We start from the raw sequence: 21,386 nt of genomic DNA on the forward strand, positions 1-21,386 counted from the left end.
TTTTCTTATTTTTTTTTTTCTCTGGAAGGGTGGAAGAGCAAAGAATCTCGGTGCGGCAAATACAAACCAGTCTACTGCCATCCAGTGGGGCCTTTTCGCCTTAGCCCGGTGCTTATCGCCGGCGAATCACATGATGGACGGAGTGAAAATCATGAGGCTAGAAAATAGGAAGATATAGCATGGGAATGAAGGTAGTATACGATGAGAAGAAAAGAAAAGATAGCAGGAATCATAATGCACAATATGCAATCCTTGATATAGATGCTGTTCTCTATCACTGGAAGACTTGGCTAGTCCCTAGGGCCACTCTCCGTATAGAGCACTTGCTAGGATGAAACACGATATACCGTGTGCATGCTGGGATTGGAGAATAACACAAAGAAGCAAAAAAAGAAGCTTGCGCCCGTGCGCTATTCCCCAATGGAGATCTGCAAATCCTGGCAGGTGGGCGAACCCCCACATGGTGGAGGTGTTACGGGGTCGACCCGAGGCTGGGGGACATCATACCATATACGGTGGGGAGTACAGAGTGTGGAGTGCAGAGTACAAGGCAATCTGACTCTGACGTGCTTTCTAAAACAAGTTCCCAATTTCAGTGGACTTGCAAGTAATCGTTTTCGTGCTTTCCGAGGAAAGAACCACCCGTAGCCAGTTCCAGTTTCAGTTTCAAGGCGTAAACGTGATCTGACGTCATGTGCCCTCCGCATTGCACTGAATCATGACGACGTCACTTGCATACCTACCACGCCATGGAAAGCTCCCAGTTGCTTTAAAACCTCATGTGCTCCCTTGGAACTTTTCTTCCATTCAGATTTGATCATCCAATAAAGCAATTTTACTCATCATGACTACCTTGCACTGTATGTACCTGCATTGCCAACTGCAAGACAGACAACCATTGAGAGCAGCTTCACTAACATACCTTTTTCTACCTGTCAGACCTTCCCCCCGTCAAGCCCTCGGCCATCGCCCTGGGTACGTTCTTCACCCACACAGCTTCCCTGGGCATTTTGGCCCCAGTCTTCGGCGACACCTACCACCGCGCCCAGGCCGCCAACTCCAAAGAGGAGTTCATCAAGTCCAAGGAGGCTGCCGGTGCCGCCGCCGCATGGGGAAGCTCCCTCGTCGGCAGTGCCGTCCAGACCTACGGTGTCGCTGCTCTGATCAACGCCACCGGCACCCTGAGCTACAAGGGCGCCGCATACCTCGGAACGCTGATCTTCTTCGCCAGCTCTGCTCCCGGTGTACGTCCGCTCCAAAGAATAACGCGATTACTTTAGAAGTGCATACATGCTAATGTTCCATCACAGTTCGTCAGCCAGATCTTCGCCGAGAAGAGGCCCATTGACACCGTTGCTGTCGGTGCGGTATCTCGCGTGTTCGAGACCGTTGGCCTCAGCTTGTTCCTCACCTGGTGGGGAACTCGCACCAACCCGTTCGATTAGTTATCTCTACGGAGTCTATGTGCCGGATAAATTATCTCAGTTAGCTCGGGCCCGGACATGATTGATATGAAGAGGGTGTCGGCGTCTGTGTATCTACGGTCTAATTCTTCTCTCTAATGTAAATGAACACAAATGTGCCTTCTCTATTGTTAAAAGCTGTCCTGTAACCCATCCTTGGCGCCTCTCAGAATACTTCAAGTTGTTGAACCGAGTCAATGTGCCACAGCTCATTGTATGCTCTGGTATCATATATTAGGATACTCACTGGCAATGCATGGCAATTTTAGAGATGTGGCACCCAGGTAGTAGTAAAGTACACGTACAAGTAGTACACATACTACTTGAAAACGTAGTCAGCGGCTCGTACTACCCAAGCAGCTTAGACTCGCAAGCTGGAAGCACACCTATCACTCAAAACGTTAGAGGATAGAGCAGTGGGCACTGGGACTTGCTTGATGGAATGTATACCTACAAATAGTGCGGAACAACTGATGAATATATCAAAAGATTATTCTCAACTTATGCGAAGAAGGCTGATGAGGTTGTGTTGGATATCTTGTGATTCTAGTCCGTGACTACAACCTGAAGGAAATAAGAATCGAGCATATGCCAACTTGAAATCAACTGGCATTAGAACCATTCACTCGCTTCGTTATGGTCCCATACCATTTCCGCTTGATATCGATTGTTCTAGACAAGGGGAACAGAAGAAATTGAAAAAAGGAAATATGTATTGAATATCACATAAACTAGCCAACCCTTTTGAGGGCGTAATCAAAGCCTCTCCACGAAACGATCTAATCAAACAAAAGTGCGGCACGGGTAGCTAAAATACCAGCATTAGTGACAGACCGGAAAAACCATTGCAGGCAAGGGAACCCTCGGAAAAGAAAACAAAAACGACTCACATATCGGGGTAACCGTTCTCTGTACCGAGCTGGTATGTGGACTGAGACTCCTTGGCGACAGTGTTGAGGTTGGTAGGGGAAGGAGGCAAGCCATTGGCACCCAGAACGCTGGCAACACCAGTCTTGTTCTTCTCGAAGTAACCGGCAAGACCACGCTCCTCGCCCTCCGCCTTGACAGAGACAATCTGCTTGGCGCCAGCCTCGCCGAGCTGCAGGACGTCGTCCTTGGGCGCGGCCTGGCTGCCGACGGTCAGGAGAGACACGGCGTCGGCCTGGGTGATGGTGCTGAGTGTCGGGTAGTTCCTCCGGGCGTCGCGCTTCCAGTAAGGGTTGTCGGCGATGTCACCGGCGGGGAGGGTGACTGGGTCATCGTAGGCGAGAGGGGGGGTTAGAGCCAGGGGTGGGCAGGCGGAACTGAGAGTTCAGAGGGACACCGGATGATCGGTTCGGGTCGACCGCGAGGGTGCGACGGACCCAGTCCCAGATACCCTTGGACTCGAGGGTGTATTTCTGTGATCGGAGAGGGTTAATTTAGGTCATAGAAATTTGTCAATTCCTTCTAGGACGTACCTGCGCAATTGGAACGACGTGGGATGCCGCCTTAGCGGCTTTGATAGCACCGCCGGCCATACTGAAGACTTTGAACTGAATCCCTGTATCAGCACACAAAGCTCGAAATCCTCCCCCTCGATGGTAGAGGGTAAGTGTATCAGTGTAATTGAGTCTCCTACTCACGTTGAAAAGTCTTTAAGCTCGTCAAGCGGTGGTGGCGGCCTTCAATATTCAAGATGCGGCACGTCAGGATACGGAGTGGTGCAGTTGAGTTCGGATTATTGTATCTCCACATTCCCGGTTGTCAACCAACCATCGACGCTCCCATTACTAATGTCTGTTCTCTACTTATTTACCTGACAATACAGTTGCTGGAGATGGGATATAGGAAATGAAACTCAGTGATGTCTCATATAATGAACCAACTATTACCTATCTGTCTATCTATCAAGACAACGTGTACTTTATTTACCCAATAGCTGGATGTAGGTATATAAGACATACCACAAACGCCGAAAGCATACATAGGGTAGCTATGCCCGATCAACAAAATTTAGGACACACTTGGTGAGTAATTCGGTACTATTCACTATTTCATAATATTTAGTATTTGATGGACGCTCTGGAAAATCATTGGTTTGAATTTCTATTTGATACTAGTATCATGGTCATCACAATTTGAATATTCCACTTTCCTTACTGGTATCCACATATTCAGTTAGGCTATGTTTTACAAGTAGCAACGACCTGCTTGTTAATCAGTCTCTATCTTGTAAGGTTCCCGGTCGGCAATTGATGTTTCATAAAGATTGAACACCCAATAAACACCGTGACGACATTCAAGGAATGCAGTGGCTTGCATGGAGTTGTGCCCGGGCCACAGCTGCGGGTGCCCCATGGCATTTCTGGCTTCCCTCTCACACCTCATGACAAAATAGTTGTAAATCTCAACGTATGCTTCACTTGTGGGGAAAACTGAAAACAAATATCACCTTGGGTATTTCCTAAAACATGTTTGCGTAAAGGTGGTTTCGTTATAAATCACAAGATTCGGGTGATCTGGTAGTACTACGTCGAACAGGGGTGATCACCATAGCAGGGTGTTCTCCGTCATCTCACCATGCTCAACACGACTATTTAGCCTCATCGCCGTTCTCCTCCTTAGTATCCTCCTTTGCTTCCTCCTTGGCCGGACCCGTGGCCACAATCTTTTGGACAGCATCGACGGTAGCATCAGGACCTCCCTGCTCACGAATCAGGACCTTGCCACTCTTGTCGACGGCGAAGACACCGCGAATGGTTCCCTTAGGGGCCTTCTTCAGACCAATGGCGCCGATGAGGCCATAGCTTGGGTTGCACAGCAGTTCATATGGAAGATTCTGCTTAGTCTTGAAGGTGGTGTTGGCCTTGGGCGAGTCGCCCGAAAGACCGTAGATAGATAGACCGGTGGATGAAAGGTGGACAAAGTTGTCGCGGAAGAGGCATGCTTGCTTGGTACCTATGGATGAAATGTTAGATTTAAGATTCAAATATGATGAGGGGACGAAATGGTGTTGGCTATCAGCGCGCGGGCGCGGTAGGATGGAGACATACATCCAGGAGTCGAAGCTTTAGGATAGGTAAAAATGACCACACCAGCCTTGCTGTCGTCGACAAGCTTCTTCAGAGAGGTCGCGGTGCCTTCATTGGTCTCGAAATCACCACCAAAGGCCTCTAGGTCAATGACATCGCCCACCTGAGGTACCTTCGGTTTATCATCATCAACTGGAGCGACAGTCTCCTCCTTTTTGGTCGCCTTTGGCTTGGGACCAGGCTTGCTCTTTTTCTCCACGACAGGAGGAGGCGCGGGGGCCTTGCGCTTGCGAAGTTCAACCATAATGAGGGGGGATGGGGTGTGAAGTGGAGAGAATGGATAGCTCAGCTGCAGCTCCTCGTGCGGGATTGTTGTGCCTGCGTACCAGGTACACTACGGTACATGTAATGACTAAGCGCCAAGCACACCAACACGGGAGATTCCGACCCACGGCTCCTCTCGGGACTGCCCTGACCCGCGCGCGTGAAAAATCTCGATTTGACGTTTTCTCTTGATCGCCACTCAAACCCACATATTCCCCATTCTTTTTTCTAGCCCAACACCTGACTCATCTAGGGATTTTTTGTGTCCACTGATATTGTTTCGACCTCGCCACTTTTGATCTTCGCGTCCTCAAACTCTCCATACTCTCTTTCACCCCGTCTGGTGTTTCGCAATTTCGCAATCACCCATTTCCAAGGGACTCGCCTGTTGAACGCGCCTCACGATGAAGGTCTTCTCATCTACCTGCGACTTCGACTACTCCTGGGAGGAGGTGTCTACGGCAAACTGGCGCAAGTATTGCCCCTGGAACGACAAGGCAACCCACGTTGTCGGTGTCGACACTCTCTCCCGGACTATCGACCCCTCGACCGGAATCGTGAGTCAACACTCGATACAGCATGTTTTACCCTGAACCCCGAGCTAACCTTTCTTTCAGCTGCGTACTGAGCGTCTGATTACCTGCAACCAATCTGCACCACAATGGGTTGTCACCCTTCTCGGCGGATCTACGACTTCCCACGTCTACGAAGTTTCCTACGTCGACCCCGTCTCTAAGAAAGTCACCATGTGCTCCAACAACCTGACATGGTCGAATGTCCTCAACGTCCGTGAGACCGTTACCTACCAGCCATCATCATCCGCCACCACCCAGTTCACTCAGGAGGCGAAGATTACCGCTCTCTGCGGCGGATGGCAAAAGATCAAGAACAAGGTCGAAGAGGCTAGCGTGGAACGATTCAAGGAGAACGCCATTATCGGCCGCGAAGGATTTGAAACAGTCCTCGAGATGAGCCGCCGAGTCTTTGGCGAACAACGCGATCTCGAGAAGCAGAAGCTGTAGCCGACATCGGCCTCGCTCTGTAACACCGCCACCTTTCATTTCCACCTTCCTCCGCCCTAACCTACTCTACTCGACCCGACGACATTCGAAGCATCACCTCTCCTTAACGATTCCTGCATCGAGCGATTGCATAATACCGGCGCTTTTGTTTTTTTCCTGTCCTATTTCTTCTTTCCCAGCATTTCAAAGCACACGGCGCCACCCGGAGTTTACCCCAATCGAATCGATTTTTTGTCGTTTTCCGCCCTACCCCTCACGGAAAAAGGGAACCCTGCGCCATGCACCGGAACAATCCCCGGTGTCGTATAAACCAACATGGCCAGCAAAAAGAAAAGTTATGAATTGTTCCCAGCGATTCATTTTTCTACGTTTGAATACGAGCGAGTGATATCCACCCCTTGAGGGCATAGAGATGCATAGAAGTTTCCCAGTTATCGAAGTTAAAAGACCGAACTCTCTCAACTACTGTACAGAATTGCCTTTTGTTGGTCTCGTTAAATCATCTAATCAATTCCGAACAAATTCAATAAATCCACTAGCCAGTATCCAGTATCCAGCCAGGTAAAAAAAGAAACGAACTCCCGAAAACGCCTATCTCGGATCGTAAAACAGAAATTATACTCGTAGGCTCGCGGAAGCCGGTGAGATCTTCGGGACCCATTCATAATCTAAAGGGTAAATGTCGTGATAAATACCACATCACATCATATCATATCAAACCAAATCAAATCAACCCATCAATCCACCAAGCACCACCCGATTGACGCCAGAAACCTCATTCTTGACGCTATTCCGACTTGCGTCCTCAAACTCCCGCACCGCACCAGCAACCATAATCTTGCGCAGTTTAGCATCCGCTTTAGAGAATAACTCCCCAAGCCCAACCGTACAAGTCGACGGGGACGAAACCAAGCTCAGAATCCTCGTGTAGCAATCAATCAGCACATCGCAAAGCGTAGCGAACGTCTCAAAGAAATCCGGCTCAAAGGGCAATGAGGGCGTCAGGAGGTACGTGTATTCTTCACCGGGGAGGAGGTCGGAGGACTCGGTGAGGGGGAAGGAGATTATCGAGGCTGCCGCCGCATTGGCGGGCGAAATGTTATTCGCCGCACTTTTCAGATCTGAGGGATCGCTTGTTTGCATGGGTAAACCGATTTCGGTGGCCGAGCTGGCTCTTCGAGTCTTGGTGCCGGCGTGTGCGGCTCGCTTGAACATTTGGGGTATACGTGCTCGGGCGAGACTGGATGAGGAACTGCCGTCTGGTGGGTGGACTTGTTGGTATGCTTCGAATTCGAGGAGGAGGGCGTTCAAGGCTCGCATGTACTCGAATGGAGTCGAGTTGACGTCCAGGATTGGTGGGAGGGATAGGCCGAGGAGGAGATAGTTGACGGCTCGGCGGGAGAGCTTTCGGGCTTCGAAATATGGCATGCGATTGATGTCTGCTCGGGAGAAGTGGACAGTATTGAACCAGTAAACACGGCCCTCGAGGCTGGAAATGAGAAGACGCCCCTTGGTTAGCTTGTCGGTTCTCAAATGTATTCGTCTTGTAGGCCGATATTGCTTACGCCTTTCTCAAGTAGCCCAGAGTCGAGATCCGCTTCGTAGCCATGTCGTGAATTTGTTGATATATGGCTGTGGCGCTCTGTGGCCCAAAGGGACCTCCGCCGCTTGACACTGGTGGGATGCTTCCATGTGGAGTGTCATATCCGCCAGTGGACTTGGCTGTGTCCCTCCGTGACAAGCTTGGGGCAAATGTAGATGCAATCATTGTGGATTTGTAGTTGTGTCTCGTTCACAGAGATTCGATAGGCAATATGACGTTGGGCGCACAGGGATGACAGACAGGGGGGTCCCCCGGGTTATCGCGATCGCATCCACGGAATGGAAATAAAGACCAAGAATCAAGAATCGAGAATCGAGGCAGTCCGGAGGAGAAGTCCAGGTTAGAGGGGCACAGATGACGTTCCTAAGCAACTGGATAAGGGAAAAAAGGGAGGCTTGGCCCTGGGCGCAGAAGATCTGGAGTCTTTCCCCACAGCCCCTCCGGTCCCTTTCCGCCTGGAACTAATTAATTTACTCTCTACTCCGCTGCCCCTCGAATTCTTTTTCCCCTTTCAACCACTTTTCCTTACTCACAATTAATTGACTCAATGACCTCTACATCCCCCGAAGAACAGGTTCCTCTGCCTGGCCAATGGCCGGTACATCCCCAGGAGGACCAGGCCATCTCCGAGGACAAGATTTGGGTCGACGGTTGCTTCGACTTCACTCACCACGGTAGGCAACAACATGCGCATGCGCATGCGCCCTCTTGACACTGCAATAAACTGACATTGGACCGTCTACTCTAGGCCATGCTGGTGCTATGCTTCAAGCTCGTCGTCTCGGCAAGGAGCTCTACGTGGGTATTCATTCCGACCAGGCAATTCTAGAAAATAAGGGTCCAACGGTGATGGCTCTGGACGAACGGTAAGTTCCGCGATTGGCGCCCAATTTCCAATTCTTCCAACGTGCTCACCTCATTATTTTCAATGCTTTCAGTGTCTCTGCCGTCGATGCTTGTCGCTGGGCTACTCAAAGTGTTCCCCATGCTCCCTATGTGACCTACTTGCCCTGGGTCTCCCATTACGGCTGCAAATACGTTGTTCACGGCGACGACATTACCTCTGACAGCGATGGAAACGACTGCTACCGATTCGTCAAGGCCGCCGGTCGCTTCAAGGTTGTCAAGCGCACTCCTGGTATTTCTACCACCGACCTCGTTGGTCGTATGCTTCTCTGCACCAAGAACCACTTTGTCAAGTCCGTCAAGAACACTCTGGCTGGAGAGGAGGGATCCGGAAGCCCCGAAGAGCGCAAGGCAACCGCCACAGACCTTCTGCAGAGAATTACCGACTACGCGACAGATGAGAGCGGCCTGCAGCCTGGTCCCCAGGTCTGGACCTGGACTGGATCCGGTAGCGCCAAGATCGACGACCAGGTCGAGGAAGCAGGAAAGTATGAGACTCTCGTCGCTGGAAAGGGGCCCAAACCCGGCCAACGGATTGTTTACGTTGACGGAGGCTTCGACCTATTCTCCTCCGGTCACATTGAGTTCCTACGCAAGGCCATGGAGCACGAAGAAGCCGAAGGACTTACACGAGGCTGGTACGAACCCGAGGCGAAGGAGAAGCGAATCCAAGAACATGGCGAAGACTACGCTCCAGCCTTCATTGTTGCTGGCATTCACGACGACGACGTGATCAACCACTGGAAGGGCCTGAACTACCCGATCATGAACATTTTCGAGCGCGGTCTCTGCGTTCTCCAGTGCAAGGTGAGACATTTCCCAATTTCGTCCCACCCACTATTTAAATTTTTATTTTTTGGGGGGCCTTCGTTACATTAAGTCCACGCTAACGCCTCCAACCCTTTTTTTAGTACATCCACGCTGTCGTCTTTTCCGCCCCCTTTGTGCCTAGCCAGCCTTACCTCGAGACTCTGCCATTCGGCACTCCCGACGTCGTCTACCACGGACCCACCACTTTCATCCCCCTGACCTACGACCCCTACACCGGGCCTAAGAAGATGGGTATCTTCCGCGAGGTCGATCGCCACGCTTTCCAGCATGTGAACGCTGGCGAGATTGTCGCGCGCATTCTTAAGAGCCGCGAGGCTTATGAGGCTAGACAGCGCGCGAAGTTGCAGAAGGGTGCTGCGGAAGATTTGTTTAAATCGCAAGAGCAGGGCTCTGCTTAAACTTGTCTCAGTCCATCGTGTGAGTAGTACGCGAATGTAAAAGGAACGAAAAGAAAACTTAATTAGCTGTATATATTTGGGCCTCATCAACTGGGGTTCATTAAATATGGGGAGGAGATTTTAGGCTTTGTTATCGATAAAGTAAAATCAATGCTAGTATACATACCTATAGTCAACTGGATGGATGTTCAAGTCTGTAGCAGGGAAGAGGGACTATCCAAAGTAGCCCTAGTATCTACTAGTAGTACTGTAGTAGTTAAATCATGCCTGGGCACTGCAGGTTTCTGAGTAAGTTCCGAGGAAGACTTTAAACCCATTTGGATATGGTTTTGCTATAGCTTTTTATGCCACTATTGTGGTTAGCATAGCTTGACTGGGGATCCGTTTCTAAGACTTCTCCGCGGTCAAATCTTGCCAATGATCTGTTCCACAGCGGTAGTTGTGATAAATGGGTCTCCTTCTATTTTCCAGGATAGTCTGGGCATACCTTGTCAATGAAGTCAAGAAGATCTGGCCATAGTAAGTACATCTAGATTATGCTGTGGTATCATGTAGGATCCTTCTAGCGGTGAAGCTGAGCTATAATAGACCCTTAGGGAAGCTGAAGGTGGCACACTAGTAGTATTCATTGTTGATAGCACCCAACGACTGCACTCCCAAGGTCACTCTTGCGAGCTTGGATCATCGAGCCAAGCTCTAATTTTTCCAAGCGCAAAGGTATCATGCCGCGCCTCCGACATGGTATAGTCTCCAATCTCCCCTTCAATCCACCCTTTTGTTCCCCGAATATATTTCAACTTCGTACCAAGCTTCTGACATCCCCCAAAGTCAATCAAGACCGGCATTCCGGCATCGCTAACTAGGACATTGGTTGGCTTGAGATCATTATGCGCCCAACCAAGCCCATGTAGATGCTGAATTACAGACTCGAGCGCGGTCATAAAGAGGACTTTATCGAGTCTCTCGTATCCGTGCTTCACATAGGTCTGTAGATCGTGCGGATGTATGTCAAGCACGAGGCCGGTAATATGGCCGCGCGCGACACGACAGCCATGGTATTGGATCAGGTTAGGGTGTGGATGCTGCGACAGTTCTTCTAGCACTTGCACTTCTACTACGAATGCGTTGTACAGCTGTTTCTCAATCCCCATATTTTTGAGCATACTGTACAGCTCCAGCGGGGGACGTTTGATATACACTTTTGCAGGTAGTGTTTCTGGTGTTCTGCGAATTTTCGCCTCTGACAGGGGCCATGGGGGGGAATATGGCGTCGTCGAGGACAGGACTTAAAGCAGCCATGATATTTTCGAGCGATATTTCCGTCTTTGGAGCGCTCAGTTGGCCATGATGGAAGGTGTCGTTGTCGTCGATGAGGCCAAACGATGTATACTGTAATTCATTGGTGTCAGGGACTACTTCCTCCGAAATGAATTCTAGATCATCCCAGTTGGTGATTCGGGATATCATGCTTAGATTAAGTAAGCTGTATAGAGTAGATGAGGCGGGTCCAGACTATGACTGACGAATATGAGTTGAAGTGAATTGTTTAGGTCGGAAGGATCTACGGTGTGAACGAGCGGTAAAGGCGGGGAATAAAGGCAGACAATGAGCGTGTCAAAGTAAGCAAGTCCATAACTTGGCTGTCTCAATAACGACAAAGGTTACTTTGGGCTTATATCAGCACGATATACGAGAGCTCGTGATAAAAGAGAAGAGAGAAGAAAAGAAATCTATACTTGAGATGACTACAATGAAGGCACGGGTGTTAGATATCAGGACTATACTAGTAGCAGAAGAATAAGAAGAAATATCCGATGTAGCCAAATTATAGACTTTGAGGCTCGAAGGACCTTTCTTTCTTTTTGATTCTACTAGTAGTAAGAGACTTGACGAAAACAAAAAGCCCATGGGTTGCACTGCGCTGAGAGACTAGGGATAATAAATGCAATACTTATTCTTTCGAGTAATTTAGACGACGTTGGGACTCGGATCATGCACCAGTTCTTCTTCTGTATTTTGGCTTGACTTGGGTCTGAGCTCCAGAGACCGAGTAGGAGTAGTCCCTAGTTGATCTTGTGAGCCTCTCGGAGAGGGCACGTCGTGAGAATTACTCGGCCACCCAGTTGCCTGGCGACCAAGCTCAGATTTTCCCCGGTAGTGACGCACCAGGCCTGGCACCAGAGGAAGACAGGCGCAAATAATACTCATGTGTATCTCAAGAATGGTACAGAGAAGGGGCGTAGCTAAAATGTCTAGTTAGGTATCATCAAAGGAACGCAGAAGTTGCAACGGTGGGAAGGAGAAACATACTTGAAACGCCACCATTTGTGAGCTCCAGTGAAAGGGCAGTCATTCTCACAATACTCGCAACGCATACACTTAGAAACCTGTCAGAAACATATATCCTAAACGAGAGCGGAAAATAGTTCCTGCACTCACAAGAGCCCAAGGCAAAGTACCACAGACACATGAATCTTACGCTTCGTATCCAAATGAAGCTTCCACACCAAGGGCTGAGGTAGACAAAGGATAGTAAAATCCAACAGGATATTTATGATTCCCATTGTCTTCCAAAATATCCCGTCTTCACCTCCGCAGACCGGAAACCAGGTTTTCCATTGCGCTTGAAACGGGTTGAGATCTTTCCTAAAGATCAAGGAAAGTTCCGAACCAATCCAGTAGATGGTGACCAGGCCAAAAGTAACCCAAACTGCGACGTCAAATGTTATTTTCACGCTGAATATTCGGCGGAAGAAGAGCAAGATAGATAGTTTCGAAGTTGAAATAGCTGATCAATAGACGATCCGGTTCGCCAGCGTAATCTACTAAAATTTTGACTATCAATTAGTTGATTATTCACACGGTTATCTCTGTAATCTATTGCCTGACACGTATAAAAAGCAACGGGATAAATATTCAACTTGGGAGGAAAACGAACTTTGTAAAATTTCGCTAGGCCATGAGTGGTATCTACCGTAACATGGTAACCGGCACGACCAACTGTTCCTGATAAGGCGGTAATGACTAGGATACCATATGCGAAGAGTAGAGACATCAAGCAAAGCCAGTCATCCCATTTAATCGACTTAGTGATGTGACGAGAGACGAAGCGCAGAGCGACTAGGGAGCTTGAAATCACAATCATCAAGGCGCTAATTCCTAGTCCGACGACATAGCGGGGGCTCGTATTTGCTGGCAATTGAGGTGATGAATCTCGAATGTACATTAACATGGCCGATCACAGTAGATATGTAGAGTCCAGTTTATGAATAGGGACCCGGGGATATCTTGAAAACGGGGCAAGTATGCAAGAGAACTTTGTCGGGAAAACAGTGCATCAGCGTGGTTGGACAGAACAAGCACTTTACGGAAATCAACTATATTACTATGCTGCACAGCCCTCAGTAAATCAGAGAAGGATGCGCAGGTGGCCTGGAAAGGACAAAAAAAAGGTCGATGCTATGTGTAACCAACAAAAGCCGCGATATCGTCGTATATTAGGCACGTCATTCGGCCATTCGAGGACTGCGGCGTGAATACGCCCCGAGGGTTTGTGGCAATCTGCGAGGTTGATCGTGGAAAGGATTGCAGTCTCAAAATTGATTGGACTGGATCGTCGAATAGGGTCACTTCAGGACTGTCGTGTGTTTTCCTGACTCAGAGCGACTGGGATCGTGCGGCGCTCCATACTAGCAGCATCGACTCAATGTTTCCCAGTTAGATATATACTAGTACCCTAAATTGTCACTACTAACTAGCACTAGGATCAAGCAATTTGTATAAGTAGATTAGCTTCACCGAGAGGGCGGTAAAGTCTGAAGTAGTACAGGTAACTTTATTAGAGGTCATATTGGGACGCTGGCGGAAACAGTGGTCGATTGCGGCTCTGGAGCACCGTAGGATCCTTGCCCCGAGTCACGCCAAAACTATTGCATATAGATATTCGAGCCAAGATTGTATCGCTGAAACATTGAGGACTAGAGCAAATTCCAGAATGTGCTTGAGAAGGGATATTCAATCTAAAAGGGATGATGAAGATATTTTACAAAGGTATTAAGCCGTCCAGCAATGCCAACGCACTGCCAAAGAAAAAGCCAAGGTATCAAATTTATTGGTCCGCCGCCACAAGGACACCCTTCTCCTCGAGCATCTTCGAGAGCTCACCATTCTGGTGCATCGACATCAGAATATCACATCCTCCAACGAACTCCTTGTCCAGGTACAGCTGGGGAATCGTAGGCCAGTCGGAGTACTCCTTGACACCTGCGGAAACGGTCAGAACAAACCCCAAGCGAAGATCCTTGTAAGCCGATTGGATGGTATTAACTTACCCTGGCGAAGCTCTGGGTCCTCCAGCACGTTAAACGCAACAAACTTCTTAGGGTCGACGCCCTGCAGACCGAGGATTTGGATGCTGGCGCGCGAGAAACCGCACTGGGGAGTCTCGGGGGTGCCCTTCATGAATAGCACGACGGGGGCAGAGCCAACGGCCTTGTCGATGGCGGCCTTGGTCTCGGTGGAGATGAGACGGGCGTGGAGGATGGAGGGCAGTTTGAAGGCCGGGGCGGAAGCGCGGACGGGGCGCAGAGATGTTGGCCGCGCGATGGGGCGGAAGGCCTGGGAAGGTTAGTCTTCAGATGACTTGATGCTCTGGCTGGGTATTTGCGCACCGAGAATGCAGTTCGGGAGAACATGGTATCGGCTGTGTGGGTATAAAGTTGGAGAGATGTGAAGGTCCAAAGGAAATAAAAGTGCGGGTGTCGGAGTTGCCCTCGGAGGTTTGGGTTGGTTTAGTAATGCATCGTTGGCCGCAGGTCTTACGTCGTTGCCCCACATCAAGCTTCAACCCACCTCTCACTTTCTCCCTCACTTACATATTCTCGAACAGTGATATTCACCGTAGGGATAGAATCCCCATGGATCCTCACTCTGAACCCCCTTTCTCCGCTCAAGAACACCGCCAAGACAACAAAATCCACATCCTCCTCGCAGCATCCGGCTCCGTCGCCACCATCAAAATCCCGAATATCGCAGAAGCTCTCGGTCGTCACCCAAATGTCTCGATTCGCATCATAGTCACTGACTCCGCGGAGCGATTCCTGACGGCTCAAAGTGCCGAGCAACCGCTTCTCGATAGTTTGCGCAATACTCCCGGAGTTGATGGAATCTATAGAGACAGTGATGAATGGGCAAGGCCTTGGGTTCGCGGAGCACCAATTCTTCACATTGAATTGCGGAAATGGGCACATATATTACTAGTGGCGCCTTTGTCCGCTAATACAATGGCTAAGATGACGGTGGGCATGTCTGATAACCTCTTACTGTCGGTGCTACGAGCTTGGGACACGACCGGTCTGGTGGATTTGGGATTCAAGGCTAAAAAGCCAATGGTTTTCCTGGCACCTGCGATGAACACGGCTATGTATGTTCACCCGGTGACTGAGAAATCACTGAAGATACTGCGGGATGAATGGGGTAGGAGTCAGTCCAACCCTGAAGGTTGGGTCACTATTCTTCCGCCCATTGAGAAGTCTCTGGCCTGCGGAGACGCGGGTACGGGTGGAATGATGGACTGGAGAGATATTGTGAATACTGTCCGAGAGTATCTGGATCTCCCGGTGGTTGATTCGTGATATATTTTACATCTATTGCTGTGTTGACTCGGACTCGGAAAGTCCTTTGTCGCTATTGTACAAACCCAGGTATTGCGCGGCATACTCACCAAGAAGACCCAACGAGATACCACCACCCGTGAGGAGACCCCCATTCACAAACCACCACCAGCAGTTTCGAACATTCTTCAACTGAACTTTCCAGATCATCAGGCCAAGGGACAGGATGGCGCTGCCGCAGCTGCCAACGAAGAAGACCGGTCCACATCCTGCAGCAACACCGGCTGCTCCCCAAAAGTCCGATCTGAACTGTGGCCAGACCAGTCAGAATGGCCTTGGTGTCCTTGTCATGGCGGAGGGCGATGGACTTGATTCCGGCCTTCACATCATCCTTGATGTCCATGTGCGCATAGATCATATCGTAGAGGATAGTCCAAGCAACACAGCTGGTATACAGGGCCCCCGCGGCCATCAATGCATCATTATTAGAAAGTAAATCCACACCCAGGGCTGGAAAGCCCATCATTGCCCCCCATGAGAAGGCTAGACCCAAGACCGCTTGGGGGTAGTGGGTCACCCGCTTAGCCAGTGGGTATGCCACGACAAGAGGCATACTAGGGATTCCATACCAAATACATTGAGTAGGAAATGATACCAAGACCCCGAGTCCAGCTAGCAGCTGCGAACCCGTAAAGAGCACAGCTTTCTTGGGTGAAAGGGCTCCTCGCGCAATTGGGCGATATTTGGTTCGTTCGACATGAGGGTCCAGATTCCTGTCCCGAAGGTCGTTGATTGCACATCCAGCGCCACGCATGATCAAAGCACCACTGAAGAAGAGCGCAACTGTTCCCAGAACATGTATCGGTGTTACATCGGTGGCCATTGGTGCGGCGAGAAGCGTGGAGAAGAGGGTCGGGAAGAAGAGGTAATAGGTACCAGCGGGCTTATCCAGGCGGACTAGTTCGGCGTAGGGAATCCACGACTTTGGCAGGGATGCAATCAATCCTGTTTGCGGAGGGATATAATGTGTTGCTGGGTTTGCATTTGCATTCTGTGTCTCGGGCTCGGATGTTTGTACCTGCGCATTGCGCCTTGGGATGATCTGCAAAGATGCGCGGTGCGATTGGAGCTGAGAAGGTCGGATCCGCTTGGTTGTAGTCAATGACTGTGTGCGAATGAAGGTCGACAGGGCACCGTTATTCCGAGAACCACCAGTGTATCCTTGCGCTTGCCAGCATTGAGGTACCCGGGATCGACGGAGGAGTCGGGAGCCGGAGATGGAGGAGAGCATCGCGGCGGGAGGTCGGAGGTGCGGAGGTGCGGAGATGCGGAGAGCTGTAATCATTCGAGGCAGTGAAAGTGAATGGATTCAATCGAGAAGAGCTGGAGTGGTGCTACCGAGTCATGATCTTGTTTAGTGTTGTAAAAAAGAGGTGAAGTTTAAAATCGGCGAGCAGCAGGACCAGGACCCACCGCCTGGAAGTGTATGGCTTCCCTGCTACTTTAGCCTGCCGCGGAGCCGCCAGGTACGCTCCTCCCCACTTTCGCATTCGCTACATTCACTGCCGTCACTATTCGTACCTTCTCTTCACTTCCTCTACTACTTCCTCCCTTCTCTCCTACCTCTCTTCTACTATCATCCTGTCGACCCTCATCTATCCCTTCTTCGATACATCCGACCTCTTCCCTCGTGTATCCCAGTGATCTTCGCCGAGTGGGCCGCTCTATCCAACGCGACGCGCCTCATCTCGCCCACGCTGCACCTCTTCCCTGAATCTCCCCATGAAACGACCGCGACCCCACAGTGCCGACCAAGATCGCCATAATTGATTAAATCCAGCCGCGCGCTGGCACCGTCGCCATGAGTTCGGGTGCGCGCGCGGCGTTTGCGGCGTTTCCAACCAATCTCGATATCCGAGACTTTGTCAATTCGAAAGAGAACATTGTATTCGCAACTCGCATAACCTGCGATTCTATCGACGAGTATCCGCTGGAAGAATTTGAAAATTTGATTTACACTCATGTCATTCGACTTGGAAAACCTCTGGTCATTGAAGGATTTGAGGACCGTCTCAACCAGAACTTGTTCTCAGTGGACTGGCTGCGGAAGTACAAGGGAGGTCAAAGTAGGTTCTTCACTTCCTCTGCTTGCGCATAATCGGATTGCTGACCGGAATATTCCCACGCAGGAGAAGAATGTCGAGATCTGGTCACCCAACAAAACACAAAGTTCTCGATCACACATTACCTGAATAGTATGTCGACACTCACCGAAGGCAATGTGGTTTCAAGACGGGAGAGAAGAACGGAACCTCAAAGGATCTATCTCAAGGACATCGACTGCCCGGAGGAATGGCACAAATCGTTGGAAACGATCATCCCTCCCTTCCTCTTCTATTTCAATGAGTCCCCAAAAGCCTACGCTGGCCCGGGCTCCAAATACACCGAGCTGCCACCCTGCCCTCGAACAGCGGAAAACATGCCAATTGCAAAGGCTGGAGATCTCATGAGTAGCTTGCCTGAAGAGATGCGCGCAAAGAATCTCATGTGCTACATCGGCCATGAAGGCACCTATACCGCAGCACATCAGGAAATGTGCGGCACTCTGAGCCAAAATCTCATGGTGGAGGCGTCAGATGGCACCCCCGAGGGCAACAAGACAGTGAGACCAGGATCTTCGATCTGGCTAATGACGGAGACTCATGAACGGCCCCTTGTATCCGAGTACTGGAGGTCGTTTCTTGGCCACGATCTTGACCTAGAAAACCACTTCGCACAGCTCGAAGCTTGGAAGAAAGCCCCATTTACAACATATGTGGTTGAGCAAACCCCCGGGGATCTCGTTCTTGTTCCTCCTCTTTCTGTGCAGCAGGTGTGGAACCGCGGCACTAGAACAATGAAGGTCGCTTGGAATAGAACGACCGTTGAGACTCTGCGGTGGGCATTAGACGAGGAGCTTTCCCGTGCACGAGCGGTTTGCCGGGAAGAGTCATACAAGAATAAAGCGATCATCTACTACAGCCTGGAAAAATATTCCAAGCTGCTCGAACAAGACCCAAAACAAAACCATCCCAGCGTGGATGCACTCTGGGACGACTTTGAGTATTTGTTCAAGATGTTCACTGACATCCTCTTATCTGAAAGTTTCTCAACAGGGCCGCCAGCGAAGAAAGCAGAATACCTGGAATTCACTAGCGATGTGACATGTTCCTATTGCCGCTGTAATATCTTCAACCGCTTTTTGACTTGTGGGGCGTGTGTGGATGGCGAGGAGACTTATGATATTTGCATGGATTGCTATGTTTTCGGTCGAAGCTGCAAATGTATCTCTAAGCTGAAGTGGGTCGAACAGTTTCACTGGAAAGATCTCGAAGCTCGCCATGAAAAGTGGCGACTCCAGATCATGGCCCGCAATGAAAAAGAGGGATACGGGATGGATCATCCTGTCTTTTCTGCTGTCCGGGCTTCGATGACTCGAAAGTCCGTGGCGGAGATTTGCCAAGAGCAGCTTCGTGTGCGCCCCTGGGTCGACTGCAACAAGGAAGTGAAACCAACAACCCCCAGTGACTCTGAGTCCGAAGAGGTCCACGGGCGTCGATCCGCAAAACGTCGTAAGACCAACAACAACAACAACAACAACAACAATGCCAAGACCAAGGACAAGCCGGTCAAAAAGAAGCCCGGCGAGATGGGACGCTGCCACACTTGCAAATCTCGACCTATCTGGACACTAAAACACTGTTCAACATGCGACTCACAGTACTGCTACGGTTGTCTCTTCCGTCTCTTCGACCTGCCACCAGAGCAGGCCATGCAATTTTCCGTTTGGGAATGCCCCAAATGTAAGAAGATTTGCAGCTGCGCCGGCTGCAACAAAAAAGCAAACATGATGGAGCCATACATGCCCCAAAAGATATTGCTTGGACACGACACACTCAAAGTTGCCGATGAAAGAAGTGTCGAGTCGCTGGTTGATCTTCGCCAGTCGAATGTTGGATGGATGAAGAAGTTCCAGCGCATTAAACCTCATTTCATTCAACAGCGCCTCGACAAGCTCAAGCGCGATGCCGAGAAGGCGCGCGAGGCCCTGGACGAGACCAGGGATATCTTCCAAGTTGACGAGAAGATCATCGCTGAGCAGAACGGAGCGCATTTCGACGATGCGTTGGCAAACGTTGCGCAGATGAACGGTCCTCAGATGAACGATGATAGCATTGTCCGGGAGGTCTACGAGCCTAACGATCTGCTCGTGGACCCCTCACTGCGCCTCGATGACACTTTCGTGGCGACCCTCGACCCTGCTCTGGGCTGCGTGTGATGACTGATTCAGATTCTTTTCTCTCCCGACTATCCGGGGCCCAACAAGTTCCGCCTATGGCTTATTTCAGCGACTTTACTGCATTTACCACATACCCTGTGCCAGCATAGTTACATCTACCTTGCTGTACCTTTAATAGGATTACGACGATATGACGAATTTCAAATGGATTCCGCTTAACAAAGATGAACATTCTAAGCACCTTTGTACTCGTATTGAAGATCCTTGAGAGTTGCAAGGTCCACCGAAAGCATAGTGTCCTTCGCAAGTAAGATAACCGCGAGCATGACTAAAGGGCGGAAGAATCAAAGGATGAGTTTCTTTCTGTACGGCCAAGAGGAGTTCAAAACATAAATTCAGAAGACTTACCTCCAGGAATCAAATATAAGACCGGACTGATAATAAAGGAGGAACCTCCACGCAAGAACAGGAGGTAGATCAGAGTAAGCAGAACGCCCACTGCACCGTTGACAGGCAACAGAGCAGAATGGATCTTTTCCAACCGCTCATTTTCCGGTGAGAGTGGTTTCTTGCCCTTCCGATCTGGGTGCAGAGGAGCTAACCTCATCATGTAAGCCGTAGCCAACAACGAGAGTATTCCCAGCAGCGAAAGCAGCCTTTCGCCGAAGCTCTGCGCGGTAAACAGAGATGGCAGGAAAGTCAGAGTGGAAACCAGTGGAATCGCAGTAAACACGAGCTGTAGAGCTGTCAGCAGCTATTCCCTTTCATTCATTTATCTAGAAAGGGGATGGAAAAGAGAGATGGGACGTGGATATAACATTACATACACTGTACTGCGCATTCCGCGCCTCGTTCTGCTGCTGCAACTGTTGAATCACCCGATCTTGTTCCTCCTCATCAAGCTCCTCGCGATCATCGTCCGATTCCTCGGGATATCGAAATGCTTTACGCAGCCTCACAGCCGCCATGTTGAGCAGGAATATCTGTAAGAAGCAGCCTAAGAGTCCGTGACGTCGGGAGGATATCTCATGTGAACAACAGCGGGTGCGGCTGTGTGTTTGTCCTGTTTGTCTGGAATTTCTCACACCACCCGCAACTTCACCTTCACGCTCCGACTCCGAGATCTACACAATTCCATAACTACAACTTGAACCAATTCCTCCCACCCAATCCACCCACACACAACACTCGCCAAAATGCTCTTCCCACGAGCCCTCCGGCGCGCCGGAACTCGCACTATCCAACAATCCCGCAGCGCATCCGGACCCCGCCCATCCCCCCGACGCACCATCATGCCAGCCCCAGGACCCAACACTGGACCTATCATGGAACGCCGCGCAGACCGCGAACTGCCCTCCCTAAACAAAGGCCGCGGCTGGCTGTACTCTCTGCCGATTTTCATCGTCGCTACCGGCGCGGGTATGCTGGGTATATTCAATTACCAGAAAAGCTCTAGCAGTGTTGTGAATAGTACGCTTTATGCGCTGCGGACGTCGACGCAGGCGCGCGATATCCTCGGTGATGAGATCTATTTTGCGCAGCAGATTCCTTGGATTTCGGGCGAGATGAATCAGTTGCATGGACGGATTGATATTTCTTTTTGGGTTAAGGGGACTAAGGCGCAGGGGAAGATGAGGTTTCGGAGTATTAGGCCTGATCGGTTGAGTTTTGTTAGTTTTGTCCCTTTCTCCCACCCCTATTTTCCCTGGGATTTGCTCTTTGTGAGCGGTATTGGATTATTGGCTGACTTTTTTTCTTCTCAATCTAGTTCCAAACTGAGGTGTGGAGCTTGGAGACTGAGGATGGAACGGTTGTGCAGCTGCTAGATGGCACCGATCCTTTCCGACAGGATTAGATTTAAGGGAAAAGACAAAGACCAACCGGAGCGGTTGCGCAGAATTTTGTACAAATATTTGACTGCTTGTGCATAGGAT

General features: G+C 50.1%; 13 protein-coding genes across 13 annotated transcripts; 6 read left to right on the forward strand and 7 right to left on the reverse strand.

The window, feature by feature from the left end:
- Positions 1-844: 844 nt before the first annotated feature.
- Positions 845-1,445, forward strand: N7509_005470 (DUF1761 domain-containing protein; the record flags this gene model as incomplete). Its single annotated transcript, XM_056630107.1, has 3 exons — positions 845-860; positions 940-1,244; positions 1,311-1,445. The coding sequence occupies 3 exons, from the start codon at positions 845-847 to the stop codon at positions 1,443-1,445; spliced, it is 456 nt and encodes a 151-aa protein (XP_056489409.1).
- An 801-nt stretch (positions 1,446-2,246) lies between these two features.
- Positions 2,247-2,983, reverse strand: N7509_005471 (uncharacterized protein; the record flags this gene model as incomplete). The annotated part of the gene is made up of 4 exons (XM_056630108.1): positions 2,247-2,271; positions 2,354-2,714; positions 2,788-2,863; positions 2,924-2,983. 4 exons carry the CDS (start codon positions 2,981-2,983, stop codon positions 2,247-2,249), a joined length of 522 nt encoding a protein of 173 aa, XP_056489410.1.
- A 1,055-nt stretch (positions 2,984-4,038) lies between these two features.
- Positions 4,039-4,871, reverse strand: N7509_005472 (thioredoxin peroxidase DOT5; the record flags this gene model as incomplete). The annotated part of the gene is made up of 2 exons (XM_056630109.1): positions 4,039-4,403; positions 4,499-4,871. Coding segments are annotated over 2 exons (738 nt in total), but the record flags the coding sequence as incomplete, so codon positions are not given.
- Positions 4,872-5,205: 334 nt separating this feature from the next.
- On the forward strand, positions 5,206-5,823 carry N7509_005473 (putative mitochondrial protein sorting (Msf1); the record flags this gene model as incomplete). Its single annotated transcript, XM_056630110.1, has 2 exons — positions 5,206-5,358; positions 5,419-5,823. 2 exons carry the CDS (start codon positions 5,206-5,208, stop codon positions 5,821-5,823), a joined length of 558 nt encoding a protein of 185 aa, XP_056489412.1.
- A 729-nt stretch (positions 5,824-6,552) lies between these two features.
- Positions 6,553-7,591, reverse strand: N7509_005474 (uncharacterized protein; the record flags this gene model as incomplete). Its single annotated transcript, XM_056630111.1, has 2 exons — positions 6,553-7,312; positions 7,389-7,591. The coding sequence occupies 2 exons, from the start codon at positions 7,589-7,591 to the stop codon at positions 6,553-6,555; spliced, it is 963 nt and encodes a 320-aa protein (XP_056489413.1).
- Positions 7,592-7,973: 382 nt separating this feature from the next.
- N7509_005475 (ethanolamine-phosphate cytidylyltransferase) lies at positions 7,974-9,561 on the forward strand (the record flags this gene model as incomplete). The annotated part of the gene is made up of 4 exons (XM_056630112.1): positions 7,974-8,100; positions 8,175-8,292; positions 8,365-9,139; positions 9,244-9,561. The coding sequence occupies 4 exons, from the start codon at positions 7,974-7,976 to the stop codon at positions 9,559-9,561; spliced, it is 1,338 nt and encodes a 445-aa protein (XP_056489414.1).
- Positions 9,562-10,223: 662 nt separating this feature from the next.
- N7509_005476 (uncharacterized protein) lies at positions 10,224-11,028 on the reverse strand (the record flags this gene model as incomplete). The annotated part of the gene is made up of 2 exons (XM_056630113.1): positions 10,224-10,759; positions 10,848-11,028. 2 exons carry the CDS (start codon positions 11,026-11,028, stop codon positions 10,224-10,226), a joined length of 717 nt encoding a protein of 238 aa, XP_056489415.1.
- Positions 11,029-13,669: 2,641 nt separating this feature from the next.
- On the reverse strand, positions 13,670-14,255 carry N7509_005477 (monothiol glutaredoxin GRX5; the record flags this gene model as incomplete). The annotated part of the gene is made up of 3 exons (XM_056630114.1): positions 13,670-13,824; positions 13,893-14,178; positions 14,232-14,255. The coding sequence occupies 3 exons, from the start codon at positions 14,253-14,255 to the stop codon at positions 13,670-13,672; spliced, it is 465 nt and encodes a 154-aa protein (XP_056489416.1).
- A 222-nt stretch (positions 14,256-14,477) lies between these two features.
- Positions 14,478-15,194, forward strand: N7509_005478 (putative flavoprotein; the record flags this gene model as incomplete). Its single annotated transcript, XM_056630115.1, has 1 exon — positions 14,478-15,194. One exon carries the CDS (start codon positions 14,478-14,480, stop codon positions 15,192-15,194), a length of 717 nt encoding a protein of 238 aa, XP_056489417.1.
- A 12-nt stretch (positions 15,195-15,206) lies between these two features.
- Positions 15,207-16,518, reverse strand: N7509_005479 (putative para-hydroxybenzoate-polyprenyltransferase Coq2; the record flags this gene model as incomplete). The annotated part of the gene is made up of 2 exons (XM_056630116.1): positions 15,207-15,457; positions 15,495-16,518. 2 exons carry the CDS (start codon positions 16,516-16,518, stop codon positions 15,207-15,209), a joined length of 1,275 nt encoding a protein of 424 aa, XP_056489418.1.
- Positions 16,519-17,034: 516 nt separating this feature from the next.
- On the forward strand, positions 17,035-19,491 carry N7509_005480 (putative JmjC domain protein; the record flags this gene model as incomplete). The annotated part of the gene is made up of 2 exons (XM_056630117.1): positions 17,035-17,299; positions 17,363-19,491. The coding sequence occupies 2 exons, from the start codon at positions 17,035-17,037 to the stop codon at positions 19,489-19,491; spliced, it is 2,394 nt and encodes a 797-aa protein (XP_056489419.1).
- A 194-nt stretch (positions 19,492-19,685) lies between these two features.
- N7509_005481 (uncharacterized protein) lies at positions 19,686-20,420 on the reverse strand (the record flags this gene model as incomplete). The annotated part of the gene is made up of 3 exons (XM_056630118.1): positions 19,686-19,780; positions 19,861-20,188; positions 20,280-20,420. 3 exons carry the CDS (start codon positions 20,418-20,420, stop codon positions 19,686-19,688), a joined length of 564 nt encoding a protein of 187 aa, XP_056489420.1.
- A 228-nt stretch (positions 20,421-20,648) lies between these two features.
- On the forward strand, positions 20,649-21,307 carry N7509_005482 (cytochrome c oxidase assembly factor 1 family protein; the record flags this gene model as incomplete). Its single annotated transcript, XM_056630119.1, has 2 exons — positions 20,649-21,173; positions 21,221-21,307. 2 exons carry the CDS (start codon positions 20,649-20,651, stop codon positions 21,305-21,307), a joined length of 612 nt encoding a protein of 203 aa, XP_056489421.1.
- Between the last annotated feature and the right edge of the window lie 79 nt (positions 21,308-21,386).

This window comes from Penicillium cosmopolitanum (assembly GCF_028827165.1).
Source record: "Penicillium cosmopolitanum strain IBT 29677 chromosome Unknown utg000006l:49.0-5199605.0:1.0-5204138.0, whole genome shotgun sequence".
NCBI classification, from domain to species: Eukaryota; Fungi; Ascomycota; class Eurotiomycetes; order Eurotiales; family Aspergillaceae; genus Penicillium; species Penicillium cosmopolitanum.